General features: G+C 37.2%; 1 protein-coding gene across 1 annotated transcript; it reads left to right on the top strand.

Moving 5' to 3' along the window:
• Positions 1-763: 763 nt before the first annotated feature.
• On the top strand, positions 764-24,623 carry LOC107838959 (probable protein S-acyltransferase 17). Its single transcript, XM_016682256.2, has 10 exons — positions 764-1,030; positions 1,120-1,213; positions 1,858-1,952; positions 2,072-2,239; positions 2,325-2,397; positions 2,523-2,575; positions 4,325-4,416; positions 4,498-4,550; positions 22,418-22,543; positions 23,708-24,623. The coding sequence occupies exons 1-10, from the start codon at positions 882-884 to the stop codon at positions 23,981-23,983; spliced, it is 1,179 nt and encodes a 392-aa protein (XP_016537742.1). The 5' UTR covers positions 764-881; the 3' UTR covers positions 23,984-24,623.

The following is a 24,623-nucleotide window of genomic DNA, read 5'->3' as shown; positions in this document are numbered from 1 at the left end:
TTTTTTAATGAAGGGCAAAAAGTTCAAATCACTTTAATATATTATAGATATATTTAAAGGGTCTTCACACTTTTAATATATTATAAATATAGATTATAGATTTTATATATATATATATATATATGTAAAATTTATGCCATTTCTGCTTGCTGTTGCTAGGCTCTTGATATCTACTAAATTGATATACTGAATCATGGACTCAACACACCAGCTGAGATAGGCGATGAGAACCAATGGCCATAGTTATGGATGGAAAAAGGAGCGAAAAAAAATATATAAATATAAACAATATATTGATGGGAAAAGAGACATGGATTTCTAGCTATGTAAAAGAGACATATTCTAACTATGTAAAAGAGATATATGAATTTCTAATTTGATGAAAAAAAAAACCCATATAAATACAAACAAAAAATCATATAAATACAAGCATAAAAATAATTAATTAAAGTAAGGGTTATTTTTGTAAACAAACAATAAATTTTTACAAACAATGCACTATATATTATTTTTAGTACCACAAACCAAATAACCACTAAAAAATAATATCAGCATAATTTATTCCAACATAACTTATCCCATCATAACTAATTCCAGTATAACTTGTTTTCAAACCAAACGCTACTTAGTTTATAACCTTGAAGAGGAGGAACATGGGATAGAAACGGTAATATGGGTCTATATTAGTAATTTTATTTTTTAAAAATAAATTGAACAAAATTTAAATAGTGCCTTAAAAATGAGACTACATTGAAATTTGGAAAATTTATATTGCGGACCTAACTTATATAATAACAAACTTGTTCGACACCTTTCCCGTCAAGAAATAAGGGAGAAGTGTATAATGATCTCTTAGGCTGTGGGAAGAGGGCACAACTGAGATGGAGGTGGAATGGCTTCTAGTAATCCACGGCCTGGTGACACTGCTAGTATTGATTTCTTTCCTCTGCGGTCAATGGCCTATTTTCGAAGGCACTTTCATTCAAAAAATCAACTTCTTCCTCACTTTTGGTGCCTGTGATTATTTTCGGTAATGCATATATTTGTCCGTTCCCTATATTTTTTTGTCGTTTTTGATACTTAAAAATGGGATGTTTGCCCAAATTTGAAAATTTTCAGCCGGTTTGTGGGTGCTGTTTTTGGTCAAAAAGGCTCCGATGTACTATTCTGCGTCGAGTACTATTGTTGTGATCGTCCTAATCCTATCCTCCAGGTACTTTTCTCTTCTCGATTCACCTTATTTCAAATTCAAATCACTTCTTTCATCTATGCTTAAAAACTATATTGCTTTATCAGAATCTATACTGTAGATGCAATAATGTTGAAAATTGATAGCAAGGTTTTACACCTTTTTCACAGTGGGGATGTTAATTTGACCGTGTAGCAACTTCGAATATTTTGGCAGTAGCTCCATTAAAGCATAGTAATACAAGTGCTCAGAATAGTAATACACTTTTATGTCAACATTCAGTAGGAAAGATGTGGACTTGCAACTTTGATCAATTACTCGCATCACATTAGATGATGTGAAGTGCTCTCTAAGAATTTTATAAGTAGACCCCTTTTTGTGCCACTAATATATAAAATTTGCTTTTACTCTCCAATAACTCTTAAGTGTAAATGATGAAAATTTCTTCCAAAGTGAATCTTTGGGATGTCAAATACAGCATTTAGTTTGTCTTTGGGACCTAGGAATGGAATGAGTCTCCTATGACAGTTGCTTTTCTTCCTTTTTTTTTTCTTTTGGTTTTCATTCTTTGGTCTTTGGGTTTTGTCAGTGTCTCCTCTATTTTCATGACCTTTTTTCTTTTATGAATATAGAAACTTTACTTGAAAATTGTCTGTTACTAAATGCAGGTCATATATTTGGGAATAATTGGAGCCAGTTACTACTTTATTGTGCAGTCATGCTTTAAGTACATTCCTGGGTATTACTTAGGTGAAGTGCACAGGTATTATAGAATCCTTTTACTTTGTGTCACTCTCATATGCATCAGTTTGTTTGTCACTTAACTGTTGATTTTTGTGGTCTATGTACGTGAATTTTCCTAGAAATTACATAAAATTGCAGGTACATGAGCTTGTTGGCAGTTGGTGGGGGTATTCTCCTCTTTCTATTGACTAGCTTTTCTGACCCAGGAACTGTGAATGCTGGGAATGTTTCGCACTATCTTTCTGCTTATCCCTATGACAACATTATTTTCTCAGAAAAAGAATGTCCTACCTGCAAGATACCAAAGTCAGTGTGTTTCTTTCATTTAAAACCTTTTAAGTTCTAGTTTGCTACACTATCTAATTGAACTTTATTTCTACTTCTTGTTCAGACTTTCTAGGTCAAAGCACTGCCGCATTTGTGATCGCTGTGTTGCTAGATTTGATCATCATTGTGGATGGATGGTTTGTATTTTTTTTCCTTTTTGCATACTTTTCTATCTCTCATACATATTCATGTTAAATCTATATCAGCATATATTCACTGTATATGTCCTAATGGTTTTCATTCTGTTTTTCCAATATCACAGAATAATTGCATAGGCGAGAAAAACACCAGATACTTTATGGCTTTTCTTCTCTGGTGAGCAAATGATACTGACTGGTCTTTCTTCCAAAGGGCATATCGTGTACACAAAGTGCTCTCACTAGGCCATTTATTGTACACACTCCCTTGCATTTTAGCAAAGCGTTTGTTTTCATGCCTCGAAGTCATGACCTACCTGTCACCTAAGGAGTGTTTTTGTCGTTGCATTATTGCTCTCTCTCAGTGGCCTTTCTGTTGCAATAAGAAGACTATTCTTCCTTTGTTTTCAAGTCCACTCTGTTGTTTTAACCTTTTGCTAGCATGGTAGAATTAAGAAGATACTTCGACCAGGTTGAGTGCGTTAGGTTCAGTTAAAAGTATGAGAAATAATTGGGAAAATACAATACACATTCATAAATTGGAATATGCAATATGAACTGGATATGTTACTCGCAGAGGAAGTAATCTGAAGAAATAAGGATGTCACCATGAGTAGAATGTGGGATTACACTGGGCATGTTGTTGTTGTTGTTGTAACTTCAGATATTACTAAGTACTTTTGATTGTAGAGCAGTGGCTGGATGATTGAAGGGAGATTTCAGATTATCCTTCTTTTTGTTTTTTTTTCAGAAAACCCATTTTACCGATCTGCAATTCATCAAAGGGGTGACATGAAACATCCTTTTATCTATGCTACCAATCCTTCAATGCATCGTGAACAAATACCCTTGATAAGGGATATTGATTACTGCTGTCCCTTTTCACAGCAGATGATTCTTGTTAGTATTTGCATAATTTTGGAACTTACAGGTCACCTTGCTAGCACAATTATTCACCCTCCTTCCAAATGCAAAAGGGAATAGAAATAGAAGACTCCACTACTAGCATAAATGGTTGTCCATTTCACAGCTGATGATTCTTGTTAATTTTTGCATAATTCTCGAATTTGTAGGATTCCTTTACTCTACCAGAAACAACCTCTCTACTCACTCTAAGGTAGTGGTACAGATTGCGTACACTTTATCCTCCTAGACGTCACTTTGTGGGACTATACTGGTCATGTTGTTGTTGTTGTACCTTTACTCTAGCATAGGAATTTACCCCCTTCCCCAATACGAAAAAGAAATAAATGAAAATAGAGAATTCTATTACTAGTAACAATGATTAGCTGACCTTTGTGCTAATCTGGATAGTTTTTTTAAAAGCTTGTCCTGAGTTGGGAACTCATTCAAACTCTTTATCATCATTCTTATTTTTATTACTATTATATTATAACAATAATAATAATTATTGTTGTCGTTCTATTATTATTTTGATATTTTGTATTTTATTTTTTATAATGGTAGTGTCATTCGGCTAGCTTGTGCATACCTCGATTTATCCAAAGGGTATCTGCTACCTCCCACCATCACAGATATGGGGTAACTCAAGTTTGGCAAATAGGAAGGAATAACCTAGCAGTTTTCCTTCTCTGTTGAAATTTGAACTCTATTCTCCCGTGATTTTCACCCACTTCATTGACGGTTAAGCCACACCCTTGAATGCTTCAAATTCTTTATTATTGTTGAAGAAACTACAAGCTGTAAGTTATTATAAAAAGCTCAATCAAATGTGACCTTATTTCGGAAAATTCTTATTTTTGTTTATTTAATATTGACACTACCTTCATTTATCTTCATGTCACTCGCTTGTGAAAATATATATGTGAATAACATAAGATTCAACTCTGAAGGATTTTGTTCTATATACTGATGCCAGTGCTGAGAAGACACTTACATTATCTTTTCTGATATTTTCAACATGCAGGCATTTTCTTCTCTGTTTATATGGGACAGTTGCTATTGCACTAGTGCTAGCTGGCAGACTGAAAGAACTACGCGTTATAGATATTCTTACTGGTGCATTGACTAATCCTTTAAATGTTATTGGTGCCCAATTGAATGTTAGATCCAAATAGTTGTCTTCCTTTGTTTATGCAGTTTATTATGGCTTCGAGAAATCATTCAGTAGTTTGGCTCCACACGTTGTAGTGGTAAGTGGAGGTCCTCCTTTTGGATTCTGCCTGATTATGTCTGTCTCTTCTCCTGTTGCATGCGAGTGTGTGTTGTCAAATTTTCATCTGTTTTGGTAACTTCAATAAATAAGTAATATGTGAGTCCTTGATAAAGGCACTACTATCAAACATCTCAACCTACTTTATGTCCTTGATCTCCAATCCTATTTCAATATGTAGAAGGTTTGAGATTTTGATGAGGGATTTCTTGAGGGATGGGATAAATGGAAACAAGAAGTTTCATTTTGGTTAGTCGGGAGAAATATTCAATGCCTATCAACAATGGTTGTGCATTCAATCACTAGGGATAGTCAATCACACTACTAATAAGTGGTTATAGAGATATGCTAACGGAGAACGGACTATGTGGAGAAAGGTGATTAAGTGAAGTAATGCAACAACCAAATTTTTTAATTCCCAAAGGAGGTGACCACCTTCTATGGGGTGAGTCAACGAAGAGGCATAATGAAGGAGAAGTCGGACTTCTCAATATTTATTGCCATTTCATATTGGGAAAGGGAACAAAATATGGCTGTCTCTATATATGATGCAGTGATAAAGTGTCGGGAGACGACTTTATGCAATAGTTTACTGTAGCAATGTGCTAGGATGTCATGGCAGAAAAGATTTATGGGAGATACAGGTCGTCACCATCATCGATGATTTCCTTTTAGAGACCCTTCCGCGATTGGGAATTTGAGGAGGTAGGGACATTCTTTATGAGGCTCTGTAGTCATGTACCTTTTGGTGAAGTGGACATAATGATTCGACAGGAACTTCTCCATAAACCCGGTTGGCCTGAAAGTTATTCACTATTTTTTGGAATGATATTTCACTTTATTTCAAAATTAGTGTTTGGCAAACAAAAATTTCCAATCCAACTAGAAGTTGGATCCAAATTTAGAAAAGTGCTCCAAACTTGTTTTCCACTACATCTTCATAAATTCTAAATAAAGTACTCTATCATCTTCTTTTGACGTAGTCAAAATAATCATTACTATTTGGAAAGAGTGATCATTTTAGTCCTTCTTATATACCAAGAACAACATACCCAGTGAAATTCCACAAGTGGAGTCTTGGAAGGGTGGTGTGCACAGGCCTTACCTCTACCGTGAAGGTAGAAAGGAGGTTTCTGATAGACCCTCGGCTCAAGTAAAGCATATCCAAGTCCATAAGAAAAGGAAATATAGTAGCGAAGAAACCACCACCACCAACAAACCCAGTATATTCCCAGAAAGTGGGATCTGGGGAGGGTAGAGTGTACGCAGTCCATACCACTACCTCTAAAGAGCTACAGAGGCTGTTTCCGATAGACCCTCGGCTCGAGATTAAAGACAGTATACAAAAGCATCAAAAGCAAGGAACATGATAAAATAACATAGGTACAACATCCACAGAAGATTGTACATTGCCAAATAAAGAACACCAAAGTCCACCTAATTACTGGCTACGACTCATCCACATCCTTAGCCCTCTATCCTAATGTTTTTCCTCTATACCTTCCTATCCAGGGTCATGTCCTTAGTCAGCTGTAACTGCTCCATATCACGCTTAATCACTTCTCTCCAGCATTTCTTCGGTCTACCCCTACCCCGCTTGAAACCTTCCAAAGCCAACCTCTCACACCTACGAACTGGGGCATCCGTACCCCTCCTCATCACATGACCAAACCATCTCAACCTTACTTTCCGCATTTTTTCCTCCACAGATGCCACTCCCACCTTCTCTTGAATAATATCATTCCTAACCCTGTCAGCCCTTGCATCCTCATTTCCGCCACTTTCAACTTCTGGATATGAGAATTCTTAACTAGCCAACACTCCGCTCCAGACAACAGTAGTGAAGAAACCATGTAGAAAATAATAGAGAAAAGAACATTATCAAAAAAAAATACTCCCTCCGTTTTAAAAAGAATAACCCATTTTTCTTTTTAGTTCGTTTAAAAATGAATGACCCCTTTCCTTTTTTAGCAACTATTTAATTTAACTTTCTACATGGCATGTTTAAGACCACAAAATTGAAAAGCATTTTGTTACATTTGACATAGGGGTGTTCATGGGTTGGTTTGGGTGGGTTATTGGTCAAAACCATAACTAAACCATAGTCGGTTTTAAAATTTCTAAAACCAAACCAAATCAGACCAAATAAAAAAATAACCATCGGTTTGGTTCTTGTCGGTTTAGTTCGGTTTGGTTCGGATTTTTTGGTTTATGACTTTAGTTAATGATAAAAGTTGAAAATTTTAAAAACAAAGCCAATCTAACATATGAGATGTCAACCGAGTATTGTATATCAACCTTAAAACTATGATGTCAATTGATTGTTATACTTCGGCAAAGCCATGACAACACCATATGAACACTTCTAAGAAAATATTAAAAAAAAATATTTAACAGAATTATAATATAAACCCCCCAAAAGGTGAACACATAACCTCTTGCTCAACAAGGTTCAAAAAGAAAGTCAAAATTAGTGATTGTCTATAGTCTAATGAATCTCAGCTATAAAATTCAATATACAACAAGATATTATTTTCACAATAAGTATCATTTGTCATTCAAAATGCGAAATTCATTTAGAATCTTATAAGGTACTGTCAACTGGATGAAGACATATGATTAAAATATAACCAAACCTTTATTTTAGAGTAAAACCAAACCAAAGCAAATTAGTATTGGTTTTTTAAAATTCAAAACCAAACCAAACCTAACCAAATATCAGTTTTTTTAATCGGTTTGGTTTGGATCGCGGTTCGGTTTGGTTAAAAACCAAACGTGAACACCCCTAATTTGACATATATTTAATTTGACACCACAAGATTCGAAAATCTTTTTTATTTTCTTAAACTCCATGCCAAGTCAAATTAGGTCATTCTTTTTGAAACGGGGGGAGTAGTACAATAAATGAAGTAGAAGAAACATGTAAAAAATAAAATAGATAAGAGAGTACTAATAATACTACTAATAAGGAAAACTCGACCATGCTCGACTACCTACTAACCTTTCACCATAATTCTCGACCTTCATATCCTTCTATTTGGATCATGTCCTCGATAAGTTTCATGTGTACGATGTCTTGTCCAATCATCTCTCCTTAATACTTACTCAGCCTACCGCTACCTCTCCCAAGACCCACCATTAGTCAACCTTTCACACATTCTCATTGGGACATATGCGCATATTCTTTTCATATGCCCGAACCATCTCAGCCTCGCCTACCTCATCTTGTCCACCGTGGATGCCACTCCCACCCTGTCTCAAATATTATCGTTCCTAATCTTATGTATCTGTATGCCCACACATATATCTCAACATCCTCATTTTCAGTACTTTTATCTTATAGACATTGCAAGTTCTTGATCGACCAACATTTTATCTCATGCAACATAATTGGTCTAACAACCACTTTATAAAACTTATCTCTAAGTCTTGATGACACATTCTTATAACACAATATATCGGAAGCAATCCTCTATTTTGTCCACCTTGCTCCAATACAATGTGTAACATCATCGTCTATCTCCCCATTTCCTTAGATAATGAAAATACTTGAAACTACCACTCTTGGATATGATTTGATTATCAATCCTCACTTTCACATTTGCCTCATGAGTTATGGTTCTAAACTTGCAATCCAAATGCTTGGTCTTACTCCTGCTTAACTCGAACCCTTCTGGGGGTCTATCTCCAAACCTCCAACCTCCAACCTATAGTTAACTCCACTGATGTCTCGTTACTTTGCAAATAACTACACCATGACACCTTCCCTTGGATATGCCGCGTCAATTCATCCAATATTTAGGCAAATAAAAATGGGCTAAAAACTGAACCCTAGTGTAATCCCATCTCGACTAGTAAGTGCTCCGAGCACTCCCTTTTTTCTCCAAAGTCTTGGCTTCATTATGCATATCCTTAATCGCCCTAATGTAAGCTATAAGTGCTCTTTTAGCCCCCAAACATCTCCATAAAACCCCCATTTTATGCTTTTTCTAGGTCAATGAACACCATATGTAAGTCCCTCTTCCTCTCCTATACTACTCCATCAATCTCCTAGAATGACTTATGTAGAAGAATGCCTCAACATAAATCCAAAGTTATTCTTGGTAATAGACAAACCCATCCTCACACTTATCTCCACCAGCTCTTCCAAACTTTTATAGTGTGGCTTAGCAGCTTGATACCTTATAGTTGTAATTTTGGAATCATAATTGTGTTTGTACGACAAGATCATTGTACCCCACCTTTATTCTTCTGGCCTTTTTGACATCCTAAAAATGACGTTAAACAACCCAATCATCCACTCTATATCCACTTCACCTGCGCTCTTTTGAAACTCCGCCGAGATCTCATCTGACCCTGTTGACCTCCCCCATCTGTATCTTACAAACCTTCTCAAACTTAATACCCATGAATACCCAAAGTCACGATGACTCTCAGAGTGCTCTCGCCTTGGCGAGTCTATACAACTTCCTATCCTCGCCTTTGTACTGTAGTTCTTCATTGAGGTATCATTTTTCCAGTTCTTGCTGTCCACTTATCCATCTCGATCTATTCTACCCAGTGCTCCTCCAAAATTGTCTCTTCCACTTTTTTGTTTAGATAAGTGACACTAACTTCATGATAAGTGAGAGACTTCATTCCCGGACCACGTTTGCCTATAGTCTGAATGAAGGCTCCAAGAGTGTCAGTATAATTGACAAAATTCAAGGGGAGCCCTGCAATGTACAACTACCGTGAAAAGGCTGCAACTGCACAATCTCTCAAAATTCCTTATTTACTAGCTTTGGCGAAAAGTAACGATCTAATGGACCTTTCCTATCGGTTTATCCATAACTTGAAGAGATTGATGCAATTTGTGACTTTTTTTAAAGTGATTTTTAAGGAAGTGACATCCACAATTTCTTCTTCCATTTCATCATCATAATCAAGATTAGTAACTTTTGGTTGAGATAACATTTGATGTTTTAGTTTTTTTTTCCGCAACATACTTCTTGATTTCTTCCCTCAAAATATCAGGACATTTTATATAGCCAGTTACATCACACTAAGTACCAATAAGATGTTTATAGCGAAATATTCTGCCGTTAAATGAAGTCAAGTCACAGAAAACATGTAACTTTGCTCCTATTGGTCTCACTAGCTCTTTTACCATATTTCCAAGTTGGATCAGCTTTAGACTTTTTTAATCACCCTTAAGATGTAAGAAACACCATGAAGACTTAGGTTCAATTTCCAATAGACAAACACTAGGTGATTTCGTCCCATCTGTTCTAACCTTGGTGGACAGAGTTACATGATATCTGCTGCTGGTGGGAGCTAGCAGGTATCGCGGGAAATTAGTTGAGGTGCGCGCAAGCTGGCCCAGACACCATGGTAATATGAAAAAAAGATATAAGAAACAAATCAGCAACATATTTAAGAAGCAAATAAAGCATAATTGGAAAAAACATAGTAGAAATGAAAAAGAATCAGCCATAACCAAAAAAAAGAACAAAGCAGAATTGGAAAAAAAAAGTACTGCTTTGTAAAAACAGAGCAGAACTGAAAAAGAAGAAGAAGAAGAAAGAAGAAGAGAGAACTTTAACAGAAGAAGAAGTCGCAGCAGAAGTGCGACTCGCAGCACTCATGCAGAAGAAAGAAAGTAGAAGAGGACAATAAGGAAGAAGAAGAAAAAGGAATAAGAAAGAAGACGAATAATTACCTTGCAGTTGCAGCAATGGGAAGAAAACAACCCTATAAAGTCTGAAGTGGCAAAGTAGTTTAACATAAGTGGACTCTGCTGCGAAACAAACTAGCAACACAGACCACATTAGCAAAACTGTTCAACAAAATAACAAAACAAACCAGAAAAAAGAAGAAAATGCAATCTAAATCAATAATGTTTCAACATCTAATTCTTGTCCTTCTAAATCTCATCTACTTCATCAAGATTATCCAAATCTTGTATTCCTTTATTATCATCATCATATTGCTTAACATCTTCAACTTCCTCATCATATTGCTCAATTGGCTTGAAGTAGCAACTTCTTTCCCTTGCTATGTATGCTTGAATTCCTCCTTAAACCATAACAATTCTCCTCAACTGTCAGAGCAATGAAGAAGAAGAAGTTGCAACAATGAAGAAGAAGTCGCAATAGTGGACTTTAAAGTTAACCCTAGAAAATTGCAGCAGTGGTAGTCGCAGCAGTAAACTCTTTTAATTTATACTAGTTTAGTCTATGTGCGTTGCACGTGGATTTTAATTGATCATCATCAAGACATAACTCTTACAACAAAAACAACATACCCAGTGTATTCCCACCTAGTGGGGTCTGAGGGAGGGTAAAGTGTACGCAGTCCATACCACTACCTCAGGTGAAGTAGAGAGGCTGTTTCCGATAGATCTCGGGCTTAGAATCAATAACAATATAACAAACACAATACATAAATGCATATAAACTTGTACAATATGCAAAATAAACTAACAACACTAATCACAAGATAATACTAAATCCAAAACTATAGACAACACTCAACACCTACGAACAAGAAACTTCAGACACAAATACAGAACACTCCCCTGTTGTTACTGACACTCTCCCACCTACCCTAATCCGCACCCTCCATACCTTCGTATCAAGAGTCATGTCCTTCGTAAGCTGTAACTGCTCCATATCATGCCTAATCACCTCCCTCCAATATTTTTTCGGCCTACCTCTCCCCCACCTAAAATCATCCATAGCCAGTGTCTCACACCTTCGCACACACTGGCACATCAACACCCCTCCTCACATGCCCGAACCAACGTAACCTTATTTCTCGCATCTTGTTCTCCATCGAAGCCACTCCCACCTTTTCCCGAATAATCTTATTCCTCACCCTATCCTTCCTGGTCTGACCACACGTCCGCCGCAACATCCTCATTTCCGCCACCTTTAACTATTGGACGTGGGATTTCTTAATTGGTCAACACTCCGCTCCATACAACATAGCTGGTCGGACTGCCAGTCTGTAGAACTTACCTTTAAGCTTCGGGGGTACCTTCTTATCACATAAAACTCTCGAAGCAAGCCTCCATTTCAACCACCCTGCCCCAATACGATGCGTGACATCCTCGTCAATCTCACCATCGCCCTGAATCATAGACCCTAGATACTTGGACCCTCCTTTTTCTTAATGGCTTGAGAGTCTAGCTTCACAACCACGTCAGTCTCCTGCGATACATCACTAAACTTATACTCCAAATACTCCGTCTTGGTCCTGCTCAACCGAAATTCTTTAGACTCAAGGGTCTGTCTCCAAATCTCCAACTTATCGTTAACTCCTCCCCGAGTCTCGTCAATCAATACCACATTATCTACAAGTAACATACAACAAGGCACCCCTCCCTGAATATGTCACGTCAACACATCCATCACCAAGGCAAATAAAAAAGGGCTAAGAGTCTATCCTTGGTGCAACCCTATCAAAATTGGAAAGTGCTCCGAATCTCTATCTACCGTCCTCACACGAGTCTTTGCGCCATCAGACATGTCTTGAATCGACATAATGTATGCCACAGGCACCCTTCTAGCCTCCAAGCACCTCCACAGAATCTCCTTGGGCACTTTGTCATATGCCTTCTCGAGATCAATAAACACCATATACTAGTCCTTCTTCCTTTCCCGAAATTGCTCCACTAATCTCCTCACAAGGTGAATGGCCTCAGTAGTCGAGCGACCTGGCATGAAACCGAACTGATTCTCAGAGATAGTCACAATAATTCTCAGTTTCAACTCTACCACTCGTTCCCAAACCTTCATAGTATGACTCAACAATTTAATACCTCTATAGTTGTTGCAACTCTGGATTCTCCCTTGTTCTTATATAAAGGAATCATCGTACTCCACCTCCACGCTTCAGTCATCTTCGCCGCCTTAAAAATAATGTTAAACAACCTTGTCAACCACTTCAAACCTACCCCGCCAGTGCTCTTCCAAAAATCCACTAAAATCTAGTTTGGCCCCGTCGCCCTACCCCGACGCACCCTGCGAATAGCCCCTTTGACCTCTTCAACCTCAATATGTCTATAATGACCATAATCGCGAAACTCCTCAGACTTCTCCAAATCCCCCAACACGAAACCTTTGTCCCCCTCGTCGTTCAAGAGTTTATGAAAATAGGACTGCCACCTTTTTCTTATGAGGGCATCCTCAACCAACACTGTACCATCCTCTCCCTTGACGCACTTCACTTGGTCCAGATCACGAGCCCTCCGCTCCTTGGCCTTAGCAAGCCTATACAACTTCTTATCCCTGTCTTTTTCCCCTAAAGCCGCATACACTCTCTCAAAAGCTGTTGTCTTAGCTACCGTAACCGCTAGCTTTGCCTCTCGTCTAGCTACCTTATACTCCTTATTCTTCTCTCTCTTTTCATCATCCTTGCTCTCAACCAACTTGGCATAAGCCACCTTCTTAGACTCCACCTTCTGATTAACCTCTTCGTTCCACCACCAATCCCCTTGATGCTTACTAGATCGACCTCTCGAGACACCTAATACCTCTCTAGCGGTCTCTCTAATGCAATTAGCAGTCTTCTCCCACATACTATCCACATCCCCTGTACTTTCCCAAGCTCCTCTCCTCTCCAACTTCTTTCTCATCTCCAAAGCACTAGCCAACGTCAAGCTACCCCACTTAATCCTGGACCGAGCCTCTACACTCCTTCTTTCTGCCCTTGTTAATTACTAAGTCCATCACCAACAACCTATGTTGAGTCGAAAGACTCTCACTAGGTGTGACTTTACAGTCTTTACATAGCGCTTTATCACCTTTCCTAAGGAGCAAAAAGTCAATCTGAGTCTTGGCCACTTAACTGCGAAAAGTAATAAGGTGCTCCTCCTTCGAAAAGCTCGAATTTGCTATCCACAACCCAAAAGCTCTAGAAAAATCCAAAAGAGAAGCTCCGCCTTTATTTCTCTGCCCAAAACCGAAACTGCCATGCACATCATCATACCTTCTCGACAAAGACCCCATTGAAATCTCTTCCTACGAAAAGCTTCTCCGTGCTAGGGACGCCCCTCACACCTCATCCAAAACCTCCCAAAAGCTCTTCTTCTCCTCTTCGTCCAAACCTACTTGCGGAGCATAGGCACTAATAACATTCACTGAAGAACCTCCAATGACTAACTTAATAGACATCAACCTATCACTTGACTCTACTAAGATACCTACCCCATTTCTATGTCTCACTCTACCCAAGTACCACAATTTATATCCATCCACATCTCTCGCCTTAGTGCCACCCATTTAGTTTCCTGGACACACGCTATACTAATCCTCCTCTTTCTAAGAATCTTTACTAGCTCTATAGACTTACTTTGAAGCGTTCCTATGTTCCAGGACCCAACTCTCAACCTAGAAGCACCCTTATCCCACTTAGCCCTACTCCCCCTCGCCCCAAACCCCGAACTCGCACCTAGACCCGATCCCCGCCCCGACCCCAACCTATGACATGACCCTGGTCTGCCATCTATCACCCCAGCCACCACTTAAAAGAATACATTAGAAGAAAGTGAAGAACACAGGAGACAAAAACAGCTAAATAATCCAATAAATAAACCAGCAAACGAGGTTGCTACTCATAAGTAACAACAGGCACTATACATAACTCTTAATATAATGAAACATAAAATTTGAATCTTTCTATTTAGAAATTCTAACTAATCAAACTGAAGCTTAACACAGAGAAAATTTTCATCATCTGGAACATGATAACATTGTTAGATATGGATTAGAAGTAAAAGATACTTGCATATGTTTAAGTCGACAAATGAAACTGAACGAACTACTGTTTAAAAAACATAGGCAGCAATCTGGTGGAGGATTTATGAAAATTTCTAACAATAAAGCTATTCCTTGATCTGCTCCATGAAATCACTGCAATTAAGATATTAACGTTAGTATCCCGTATAAAGGAAATATTACGAATGAAAATACGATAGTGAAGAAAATATATCAATTAACAAGGTGAACAATGAATAGCATTCACAGAAATAATGCACGAAATAATATGGTAATTGAAACACAATATAAAATAGATGGTAATAGATATCAAAAGCGAAAAAATACATGTATGAGGCTAAACTATGTATGAGGCTAAACTACGACAGACACAATGCTCTAATACGATAGTGAAGAAAATATGTCAATTAGAAAAGAGAACAGTGGATAGCATTCAGAGAAATAATGCAAGAATAATGTAGTAACTGAAGCACTATAAAATATATGGCAATAGATATCAAAAGTAAGAAAATACATGTACGAAGCTAAGTATACAATAGATACAATGTCAAGACTTCCGCCAAACCTAAACATGCCGAGAAACAAGTCAAAACATAACTACCTATGAACCTTCTACCCTAATTCTTGACCTCAATATCCTCCAAACTAATGCACCTGTATAAAAAAGAATCACAAATTTCTTAAAATAAATATTATATGAACATGCAATAACATTAGAACAAAATTGCATATAAAAGCTAAAACATTACATAAAACATGATTCATAAATCAAAAAGAATTTAACCTCCATACCCTCCTATCTAATGCATTTGTATTGAGAAAATCACAAATTTCTTTAAACAAATATACTATGGGCATGCAACAATAATAAAAATAAAGTGCATGTAAAAGTTACGACATTACAAAAATCATGATTCATAACAAAAAGAATTTAACCTTCTATCCTAATTTGTGACCTCCATACTTAATGCACTTGTATAAAAAAGAATTACAAATTTCTAAAAACAATATACTACGGACATGCAACAATATTAAAACTAAATTGCACATAAAAACTACGATATAAAAAAAAGCATGATTCATAAATCAAAAGAATTTAATCTTGTACTCTAATCCTTGACCTTCATATCTGATGTACCCGTATAAAAAAATCACAGATTTCTGAAAACAAATATACTAAGTGCATGCAACAATTTAGAACTAAATTGCACATAAAAGCTACGACACTATAAAAAACCTTGATTCATAAATCAAAAAGAATTTAACCTTCTTTGTTGAAAATCAACCTCAATACTCTTCAATCTAATAACCTGTATAAAAAAGAATCAGAAATTTCTTAAAACAAATATACAACGGGCGTGCAACAATATTAGAACTAAATTGCACATAAAAAACTACGATATAACAAAAAACATGATTTATAAATTAAAAAAAAATTTAACCTTCTATCTTAATCTGCATCTTCAATACCCTTCAATCTAATGCACTTGTCGAAAAAATAATCACAAATTTCTTAAAGCTCGAAAATTTGACTATGCGACAAATATATTATGCCACAAAACTCACAAATATACTACAGGCATGTGACTATATGAGAAAACTCAAAAATTTGTACTCCAAAAAAAAATAGTATATAGCATTACTTTAGTACAGTGTTTTTCCTATTGACAAACTAATTCGAAACTTTAGTATAAAACAATTCCGTAAATATCTACAATCTCGAAAAAAAATAATCATGAAATACAAATTAATCACATATCAACCCAAAATCAATAAAAACTGATTGTTAAACTTCAATTTAATTCAATAAAAACTGATTGTTAAACTTCAATTTAATTGTACTTCAACTTTGTTCATTTGCTACACGAGTATAGAACAAGCAGAAGAAATAGCATAGGCTCATTTATGAATTAATTTTAATACCTTGCCACGTGTGGTATGAAACATTCATATGAAGATTTTTTGTATCATATGTACAAAAACTCAAATTTAAGTTTTACGAATAAATTTCAACCTATAATTATGGACTTCAGCATCCCCTCACTCTCTCTTTATATATAGTCCTTTAAATATTAAGAACTGTTACCTAGTACCATATATTTAAAGCTTTATTTTATGTACACCAGGAAAAAGTTTCTTCTTACCATATATTTAAAGTCCTCCAATATATTTTAGGAGCCAATATTAAAAAGTAAATTAAATAGTAATGTGATGAAAAATGTGAAAAGACGATTTTATTTAAAGCAAAGACTTTTAATGAAGGGCAATAAGTTCAAACAACATTTCTAAAGCCCTTCACACTTTTAATGTAATAGAGATAAAATTGACCCTAAATGTAAAATCAACATGATGCGCTCGCATCGGCTCGCTTCTCGCATAACCCTGTTATGCGCCCACTTCTGTAAGGTTGGCTCGCATCAGCCGCAGTGAGAGGGGCTCGCAATACTTTGCATCATCACATTATGTGATGATGTAAGCGCATTCCTGAACGCAGCTTCTGCATAAGGAATATTTCCATCAACTAACCTATATTTCTTGATATTATTCACCATCTTTGATTTTTAATGAACCTCCCCATGTTGTTTGCTACGTATGTCCACCCTGAGTTGAAAGTCCGTTCTAGAAGGGGGTTAAGACATTTTGTGGTGGAAAGGCAATCAGAAGGGCATCTTTAAGGTGAGTAGTGCATATACCTGGTTGAACCATCCCAACCAACCACGACGTCACTGGCCATGGAAAGGAATCTGGAAAACAAAAATCCCACTAAAAGTGGCTTGTTTTGTCTGGTTGCTAGCCAAAGAAGCTGTATTGACTCAAGACAACTTAATGAGAAGGGGATACCAGTATGCTCTAGATGTTTCTTCTGCAGGGAAGATGCGGAGACAACTAATCATCTTTTTCTACATTGCAAGATCACTGGCCAACTATGGAGGTTATTCCTGAATCTTAAGGGTTTATCATGGACCATGCCTGCGAAGATCGCAGAAGCAATCCAAAGATGGGAAGAACTAGGGAGGCAGTCAAAGAATAGAGAGATGGAGAATTGTCCCTGCGAGCATATGGTGGGCAATATGGAAGGAGAGGAATTCTAGGGTTTTTGATAGCATAGAGAATAGTATGCAGAAAGTTAAATTAAATTGTCTTATGCTACTATGTTTTTGGTGTAATTAGATATATTCAAATACTATCTCCATAATTGATATACTAGACTCAATTTAGTAAGAGATAGTAGGATTTGAAGTACATGTTGTGAATACTGACCAGTACAGTTTCAACACTGTTTTGAGGAATATACAAAGTTACCAGTTTCAAAAAAAAAAAATAATCAGTACCGATCTCCTTCTTCCTCTAACATTGATCAGACTGATAACCTACCAAATTTGTTGAATTACAAGCACAGAAGACTTCTGAGAACGCCTTTTGTTTTCTTCCATCTTTTTATGATGTTATCCTTCATCTTAGAGGCTTCACGTAAAGTCTGCACAATCCATTCCATCGATTTTCTATTGAAAGATGTTCTCGTGATAGCCTTCGTGCTTCTTTCTGTCCATTCATACCATTCACCAATTGTGACATAGTTTCTAGTCACGTCGAAATATTTGAACCCTGCTACAAAATATATGGTATCTTCCATAGAAAATTTTGTGGGAGAGACAAGACGATATGAGGATGTAGGTTGGGGAAGAAAAGGAATAATGGAGAGAGAAGAAAGAAATTGGTTGTTTCCAGTGATTGGAAGGGCCACCAGAATGGGACAGAATATCCCTAGTTTGGCTTTTTAGACATTTCTCGATGTCTGTGCCTGGGAGTTTTTTCTAATAGGTTCTTGTTATCATAATTTTCCAAAGAGGTGGTCTTCTTACATGGTGCATGACATGGGGGAAGGTGGTGGTGGTGATGGGGGGTTTTAATTTGACTGCTAACCACTCTAGGAGGAGGAAATGCATCGTGGTTAATTGGTGTTACGTGTGCAATATAACTGGGGATGGCACCAACCACCTTCAACTTCAACGTGAGTGTGGTATTTGGGGGCAGTGGGTGTTTTCAGACATCGTGCAGAAATGTTGTCAAGTTGGAAACTGTGCAATTGGAGAGTAATAGGAAGTGGCCATTGAGGCTTTTAGCTTTTAGTATTTCTTCATTATTATGGAAAAAGGAATAGAAGAACATTTGAAGGTCCAGATAGATCCTTGTCAAGAGTCGAGAGTTCATTTTTGTTCCTGTCATACTTTTGGTGAAAAGTGGATAACATATGAGTGTTATAAAATAAATTACATTGATTCATACTCAATATTTCTATTGTACACTTTATTTATTTATCCTGGAAAGAAAGGGAAAAACATTAGCATACGAGTGCATTATTATCACTATGGCTGATCGAAGGCACATTATTAAATTACGGGAAAATGCTTGAGTTGTCCCTGATGTTGTCCGGAAAAGTCATTAATGAGAAAAGTTGCTTCCCGTTTTTGGGGGATTTTTCTGAAACTCCTTATCACTATTTTGCTCTCTTTAAAGCATAGTTTCAGTGTCTTTAGCCAGAGGTCTATCGGAAACAGCCTTGCTACTTCCCCGGGAGTAGTGGTATGGACTGCATACATCTTACCCTCCCCAGACCCCACTATGTGGGAATACACTGGGTTTGTTGTTGTTGTTGTTGTAAAGCATAGTTTCAGTCTCCCCTACGTAGTTATGTTATAGGATAGAAGGTATCTCAAATATTTTCACTGGAGAACCAAACCAGGACTAGTTTAGGGGTCTTGAAAAAGGGAATTACCTATCTTCCCTTTATTGAAGAAGGGTTGATGTAATACATAAAGTTCTGGTGGTTACCGGAGCCGGAGTTCCAATTAGCAATAAAGAAAAGTGAAATAAGCCTTAAAGGGCCAACCCTTGGGCAGAGTTGGGTCAAGAATAACTGAGTTTAAAGTGGTTTACTATGTGATTTCAAGAGTGAGCTTGCTATGGAGGTTTGGAATCATTTTGATCGCCTTCTCAATATAAGATCCTACCAGCCAGATTCCAATCAAAGGTTGAATGAAATCAATTCTGTTTTTAGATATCAAAATATAAATTAGGTAAGAATGGATGGATGAATCTATCATTCTTTTCATATATATTACTATCAAAATGGATTTATGCAGTGTTGTAGCGTAGCAAGAAGCCGCAAGTCCTTGATTTGGCCAGGAAAGACTCTGCTGCTTTGGGCCAGGAAGCGAAAGGAATGAGCTCAACTACTTCTTCTCCACAGTTCTTTTTCTCCGTGCCTGTTCCTCATGCGCTTAACACGCCATTGGCACTTTTCTCTCTTCTATTCTTCACTGGAAGATTCGGATGGACTTCACCATTCTTTCCCAACTAAAATTGAAAGGGTTGTATCACATTGTGATGTCAATTCGTTATGAAATGGTGAATTTGTAATCCCCTATTCAGACTTTTGGGTCCTTCATCTTTCTCAGTCAAGATTTATGAGTTTCCTGTTTTGGTGGGATGGATTGTTCCTTATCCAAAGATATAGAGAGTCCATAGTAGGGTACCTATTGAAAAAGCAGGTAAAACCCCCACTTCGTCAGCACCACATCTAATGAGTAGAAAATTAACACAACAGTCATTTACACACCTTTACCTTACGGGCGACCTAACCCCCCCCCCCCCGCCCCCCCCCCCCCCCCACACCCATCTCTTTGTTTGAGGTGAAATTAAGAAAACCCTGAGAGCTTATGTAGCAAAGAATGTGTTATCACCATCCTAGAGGCGATCAAACCAATCAATAACGTGTCATTTTCCTATTTATTGTAAACTGATTACACTTAATAATTTATTCTTATTTTTTCCCCCATTTTTTGTTTTTTATTCTTTAATATTTTCTTTCTTTTCCACTTTTTATTTTTCTGTTTCCATCACGTAACAGAAAAAATCCTCAAACAAACCCCTTATTGCCACCACCTCCGATGACAACATTTGCCATCACCTAACCGCCACTATTTCCTACACCAACTCAAGCTCAAAAACTCTACCATGGCCAAAACCAACAATTTAATTTCGCTAACTCACACTTACACCATCACGGTGTCTATATACACCATATCGGACACTGCCTAGACAACCACCATTTTCATTCTCGTGACCACCACTATGTGCTCTGCCTTCATCACCTCTCACCACTCATCAGTGTTTAGGAATGCGTTCACATCATCGCATAATATGATGATGCAAAGCGATGCGAGCTCCTCTCAATGCGTGTGGTTGATGCGAGCCAACCTTACAGAAGCGGGGGCATAATAGGATTATGTGAGAAGTGAGCCGATGTGCGCGCATCATGTTGATTTTATTTTTATGGTCAATTTTAAATTAAAAAAAGAGATGCTTCATGTTGATTTTACAATTAGGGTCAATTTTATATAAAATAAAAGAGTCTACTGTTGTGACTACCACTTTTGCGATTTTCTAAGGTTAACTTTGAAGTTCATTATTGCTACTTCTTCTTCTTCTTCTTCTTCTTCTTCATTGCTGTGACTATCACGGCTACGACTTCTTCTTGTTCTTCTTTTCTCTGACAGTTGAGGAGAACCGTTATGGTTTAAGGAGGAATTCTCAAGCTTATATAACAAGGGAAAAGAAGTTGCTACTTCAAGCCAAGTTGAGCAATATGATGAGGAAGTTGAAGATGATAAGCAGTATGATGATAATGAAGGAATACAAGAATTGGACAATCTTGCTGAAGTAGATGAGCATTAGAAGAACAAGAATTAGATTTTGAAACATTATTGATTTAGATTTGGTTTTCTTCTTTTCCTAGTTTGTTTACTATTTTGTTGAACTTTTTTGCTATTGTGGTTTGTGTTGTTTTGCTGGTCTATCTCACAGCAGGTGTTTCGTTGATCAAACCTGTGATTTTGGTGTTTCATTAAAACTACTGCTTATATATATGGTCTTAATTGTTGATTATATAGTTGTTGTGGTCTTTTCAGTTTTGTCTGTTTTGATGCTCTTTTTAGTACTTTTTCTTTTAATTTTTGCTTCATTCAATGATGCGCTTGCATTGCTTCACCTTTCGCGTAATGTGTGATGTGGAGCCTTGTTGCCTTTTCCGCATCACGCTTCCCTGTACACTTCCTCTTATGACGTCCGACCACCAGATTTATTCCCATCAGTACTAGGCCCTTTTTACCATCTCCCAAGATCTCTGGACAACCACCAATGCCATACCCACTACTACAATCTTTGCTCCACTGTAGCTAATTAGTTTTCAATTCCCAGCTTCATTAATTTGGTTGATTCAACATGAAAAAAAAACCAAGAAACACTCAAAAGAGTGAATAAGAAGAGAGATAGAAAAAGCTAATTATTGCTTTTTGGAATGGGGAATCGTCAGATTTATGTTTGACATTCAAATCTTAAGTTGAAACTTATGGGTCTCTCATTGCTGAAAAATTGTGGGTCTTCCATGGCTGAAAGTGGTGGGTTTTCTATGGTGGTGTCAATGGTGAATTGTGGAGGATGAAAGGAAAGAAGTGTGGGAAAAGCAGTGACACGAACGAGAAACATGAAAAAAATTAATCAAAGCAGCATTTGACATGTGGCGCCACGTATAAAGCACATTCTACCATAAGGCTGGTTATGTATTTTATAGGAGGTATTAATTCCACTTAAAATAACGATTGTGGTCGTGGTGGTGGGGTGTGTGGGGGGGGGGGGGATAGGTCACCGTTAAATTAACTTCACGGGGCAACTTATGTATTTGCCTTAATTAACCTTGTAAATACTGATAATGATCATGGTTTTTTCTGCTGCGTATGGTATCAGTGGAATTAGATTATCCTTTGTATGCATTGATGATCTAACTAAGGATGCTTGCACCTTTTTCTTGGTTCCTAAAATAAGATTTTCCCCTTTCCCAGCTCTTTTAATAAATTCATATTTGTATTTGTGCTTATGGTTTGTTTCTTAATGATCTAACTAAGGATGCTTGCACCTTTTTCTTGTTTCCTGAAATAAGATTTCCCCCTTTCCTGGCTCTATTAATACATTCATAATTGTATTTGTGCTTATGGTTTGTTCTTAATGATGATCTGCTTTGCATCAGTGGTTGTTGGATTCATACAATACTCAAATACTTATCATGGTATTTCTGGCAATAGTGTCTATGCTACTGGCTGGTTTCCTTGCATACCACACCAAACTGTGTGTCACAAATACCACAACAAATGAGGTAATCATTTCTATTTAGTTCAGTACATATTTTCAGTAGATTATTGCTGATTGTGGTTTGGCTGTGCGCGCTGGCTTTTCTTCTCCTTTGTAGTACCTGTACGTGCATTTTCTTTGAAAGTGAACTTATGGAACATACGTGTCTAATAATAGAACTTGTAATTTTTCATTATTACATCACTTTCTTGGACCTCAACAACAACATACCCAGTGTATTCCCACAAAGTGGGGTCTGGGGAGGGTAAAAAGTGTTCGCAGTCTATACTACTACCTCTGATGAAGTAGAGAGGCTGTTTCTGATAGGCCCCTGGCTCAGAACAGATAACAGTATAACAAACAAAAGACATAAAAATAAACAAAATGGGATAACACACCGCTAGATATTAAAAGAAACATGACACCGACAGTGTAATACTATAAACTATTTATTCGAGATCACAAACTTCACCGGAACAGTACAAACAAGAAACTACACAGATACAAACAAAACACTCTTCCCTGCTATTACGAACGCACTCCTACCTACTAACCCTCTACCCTAATTCGCGTTCTCCACACCTTCCTATCAAGGGTCGTGTCCTCCGTAAGCTGTCACCTAAAACGAACTATGCCTTCTAATTTATCATTGAATAAAATTTAGGCCAGATGGTGATGATTAGATCTCAAAATATTTTGAACAAAGAAGAAAAAGAATCTGCTCTTAGAAGTGTGTATGCCTTCTGATTTGAATAAAATTTAGGCCAGTTGGTAATGATTAGATCTCAAAATAGTTTGAACAAAGAAGAAAAAGAATCTGCTCGTATGTGATCAAGTCGGTAAAACAATATTTGGACCGACTAAAAATATTAACACCTGAAAGGCTGAGTTTATTCATTTTAGATTTTTTCGCTAACGGGACAGAGGCTTGCAGCATCCTCTCTTTAGGTTGATAGCAGACTTTCCTTTAATTTTTTTAATTTGACTAGCCAAAGGAAAATCAAAATAAAGAAGAAAGGACACTAGATAAAGACAATAAATGCATTAAAACACTCTAATTGTAGAGATGCATTAGAATATCCTAATCATATACCTTATTGATTCAGCACAACTATAAAATTTAGAAGTTGAGCTAGCAGTTTCCTCTTAGTTTGCATCTAAAGCTAAATTTTTCTTGTGTGGGCGGCAGACTTTCAAATGGCAAGAGTACTTAAGCTGGAAGAAGAAGGTAAACGAAGCAAAGGCAAGTGCAGCAGCTCTCAAAGCAAGTTTAGGTGAATTAAACCAGGAAAAGAAGCTCCCTGTGAGCAAATGGAAAGCCTTCTTCCAAAGGTCCCATCTTGAAGAAGTGGAGGTGGTTAAGAATAACATTTACGATAAAGGAATGCTCCAGAATGTCGTTGAGATTGTAGTACCACTTTCAACAAGACGGTCATTCTTACAGGGGAAACCAAAATCAGGTTAGAATTATCAGTTAGTGACCCATATCTCATAGGGGCTTGGTAGCTCATCCTTGGTCCAATGTCTTTAGTCTAAGTCTTACTACCAAGGACAGACTACATGTGAATCAGGCTCATTTTTGCCAAACATCTCACTGGCAAGAATCGACAAGTTATCCACCATTCTTCTTGGGTTGGCATGGCCAAGCAGTTTAATTGCATGTGGTGAAAAGGCTGCACGAGTTCTGAGGAAGGGGGTTAAGTTCGTGCAGCAGTGTTGCTTCCTTTTACTTTTTCTGCGGTTGCAGCTATTGAATGGGGCTGTTTGCTCTTCTTTTTTCGTGCATTTCTACTTCCCACTTGTGGTGCAGCCTAGGTTCATATTTCTTGGATGATTTTTCAATCGTTATTTAACTTTTTATACCTCTTTGCTGCTTAGCTGCAGATTTTATTATGTATTATGTAATAGGATGAGGATGAGCGCCTGGTATATGTTGCAATCCTACGTCTCATGTATCCACCAGCAGAGTAGGGCTGTAGTTTTTGGATAAAATTCAAATGAATTTTGTGCTCATGTAGCCAAAAAGAGAGAATGTACCCAGCAGCTGAACTTCCTTTTGTTCTTTATTAGGTAGATTAATTAATTGATGTGTGGAAACTGTTGTG

This window comes from Capsicum annuum, chromosome 8 (genome assembly GCF_002878395.1).
Source record: "Capsicum annuum cultivar UCD-10X-F1 chromosome 8, UCD10Xv1.1, whole genome shotgun sequence".
Taxonomy (NCBI): Eukaryota; Viridiplantae; Streptophyta; class Magnoliopsida; order Solanales; family Solanaceae; genus Capsicum; species Capsicum annuum.
This window is presented reverse-complemented; position numbering and strand designations above follow the sequence as displayed.

Coding starts and splice junctions, on each gene's coding strand:
- LOC107838959 (XM_016682256.2), top strand. CDS start 882: ATGGAGGTGGAATGGCTTCTAGTAATCCACGGCCTGGTGACACTGCTA. Junction 1,214..1,857: donor GTCCTAATCCTATCCTCCAG/GTACTTTTCTCT, acceptor TACTAAATGCAG/GTCATATATTTGGGAATAAT. Junction 4,417..4,497: donor CGTTATAGATATTCTTACTG/GTGCATTGACTA, acceptor TTGTTTATGCAG/TTTATTATGGCTTCGAGAAA.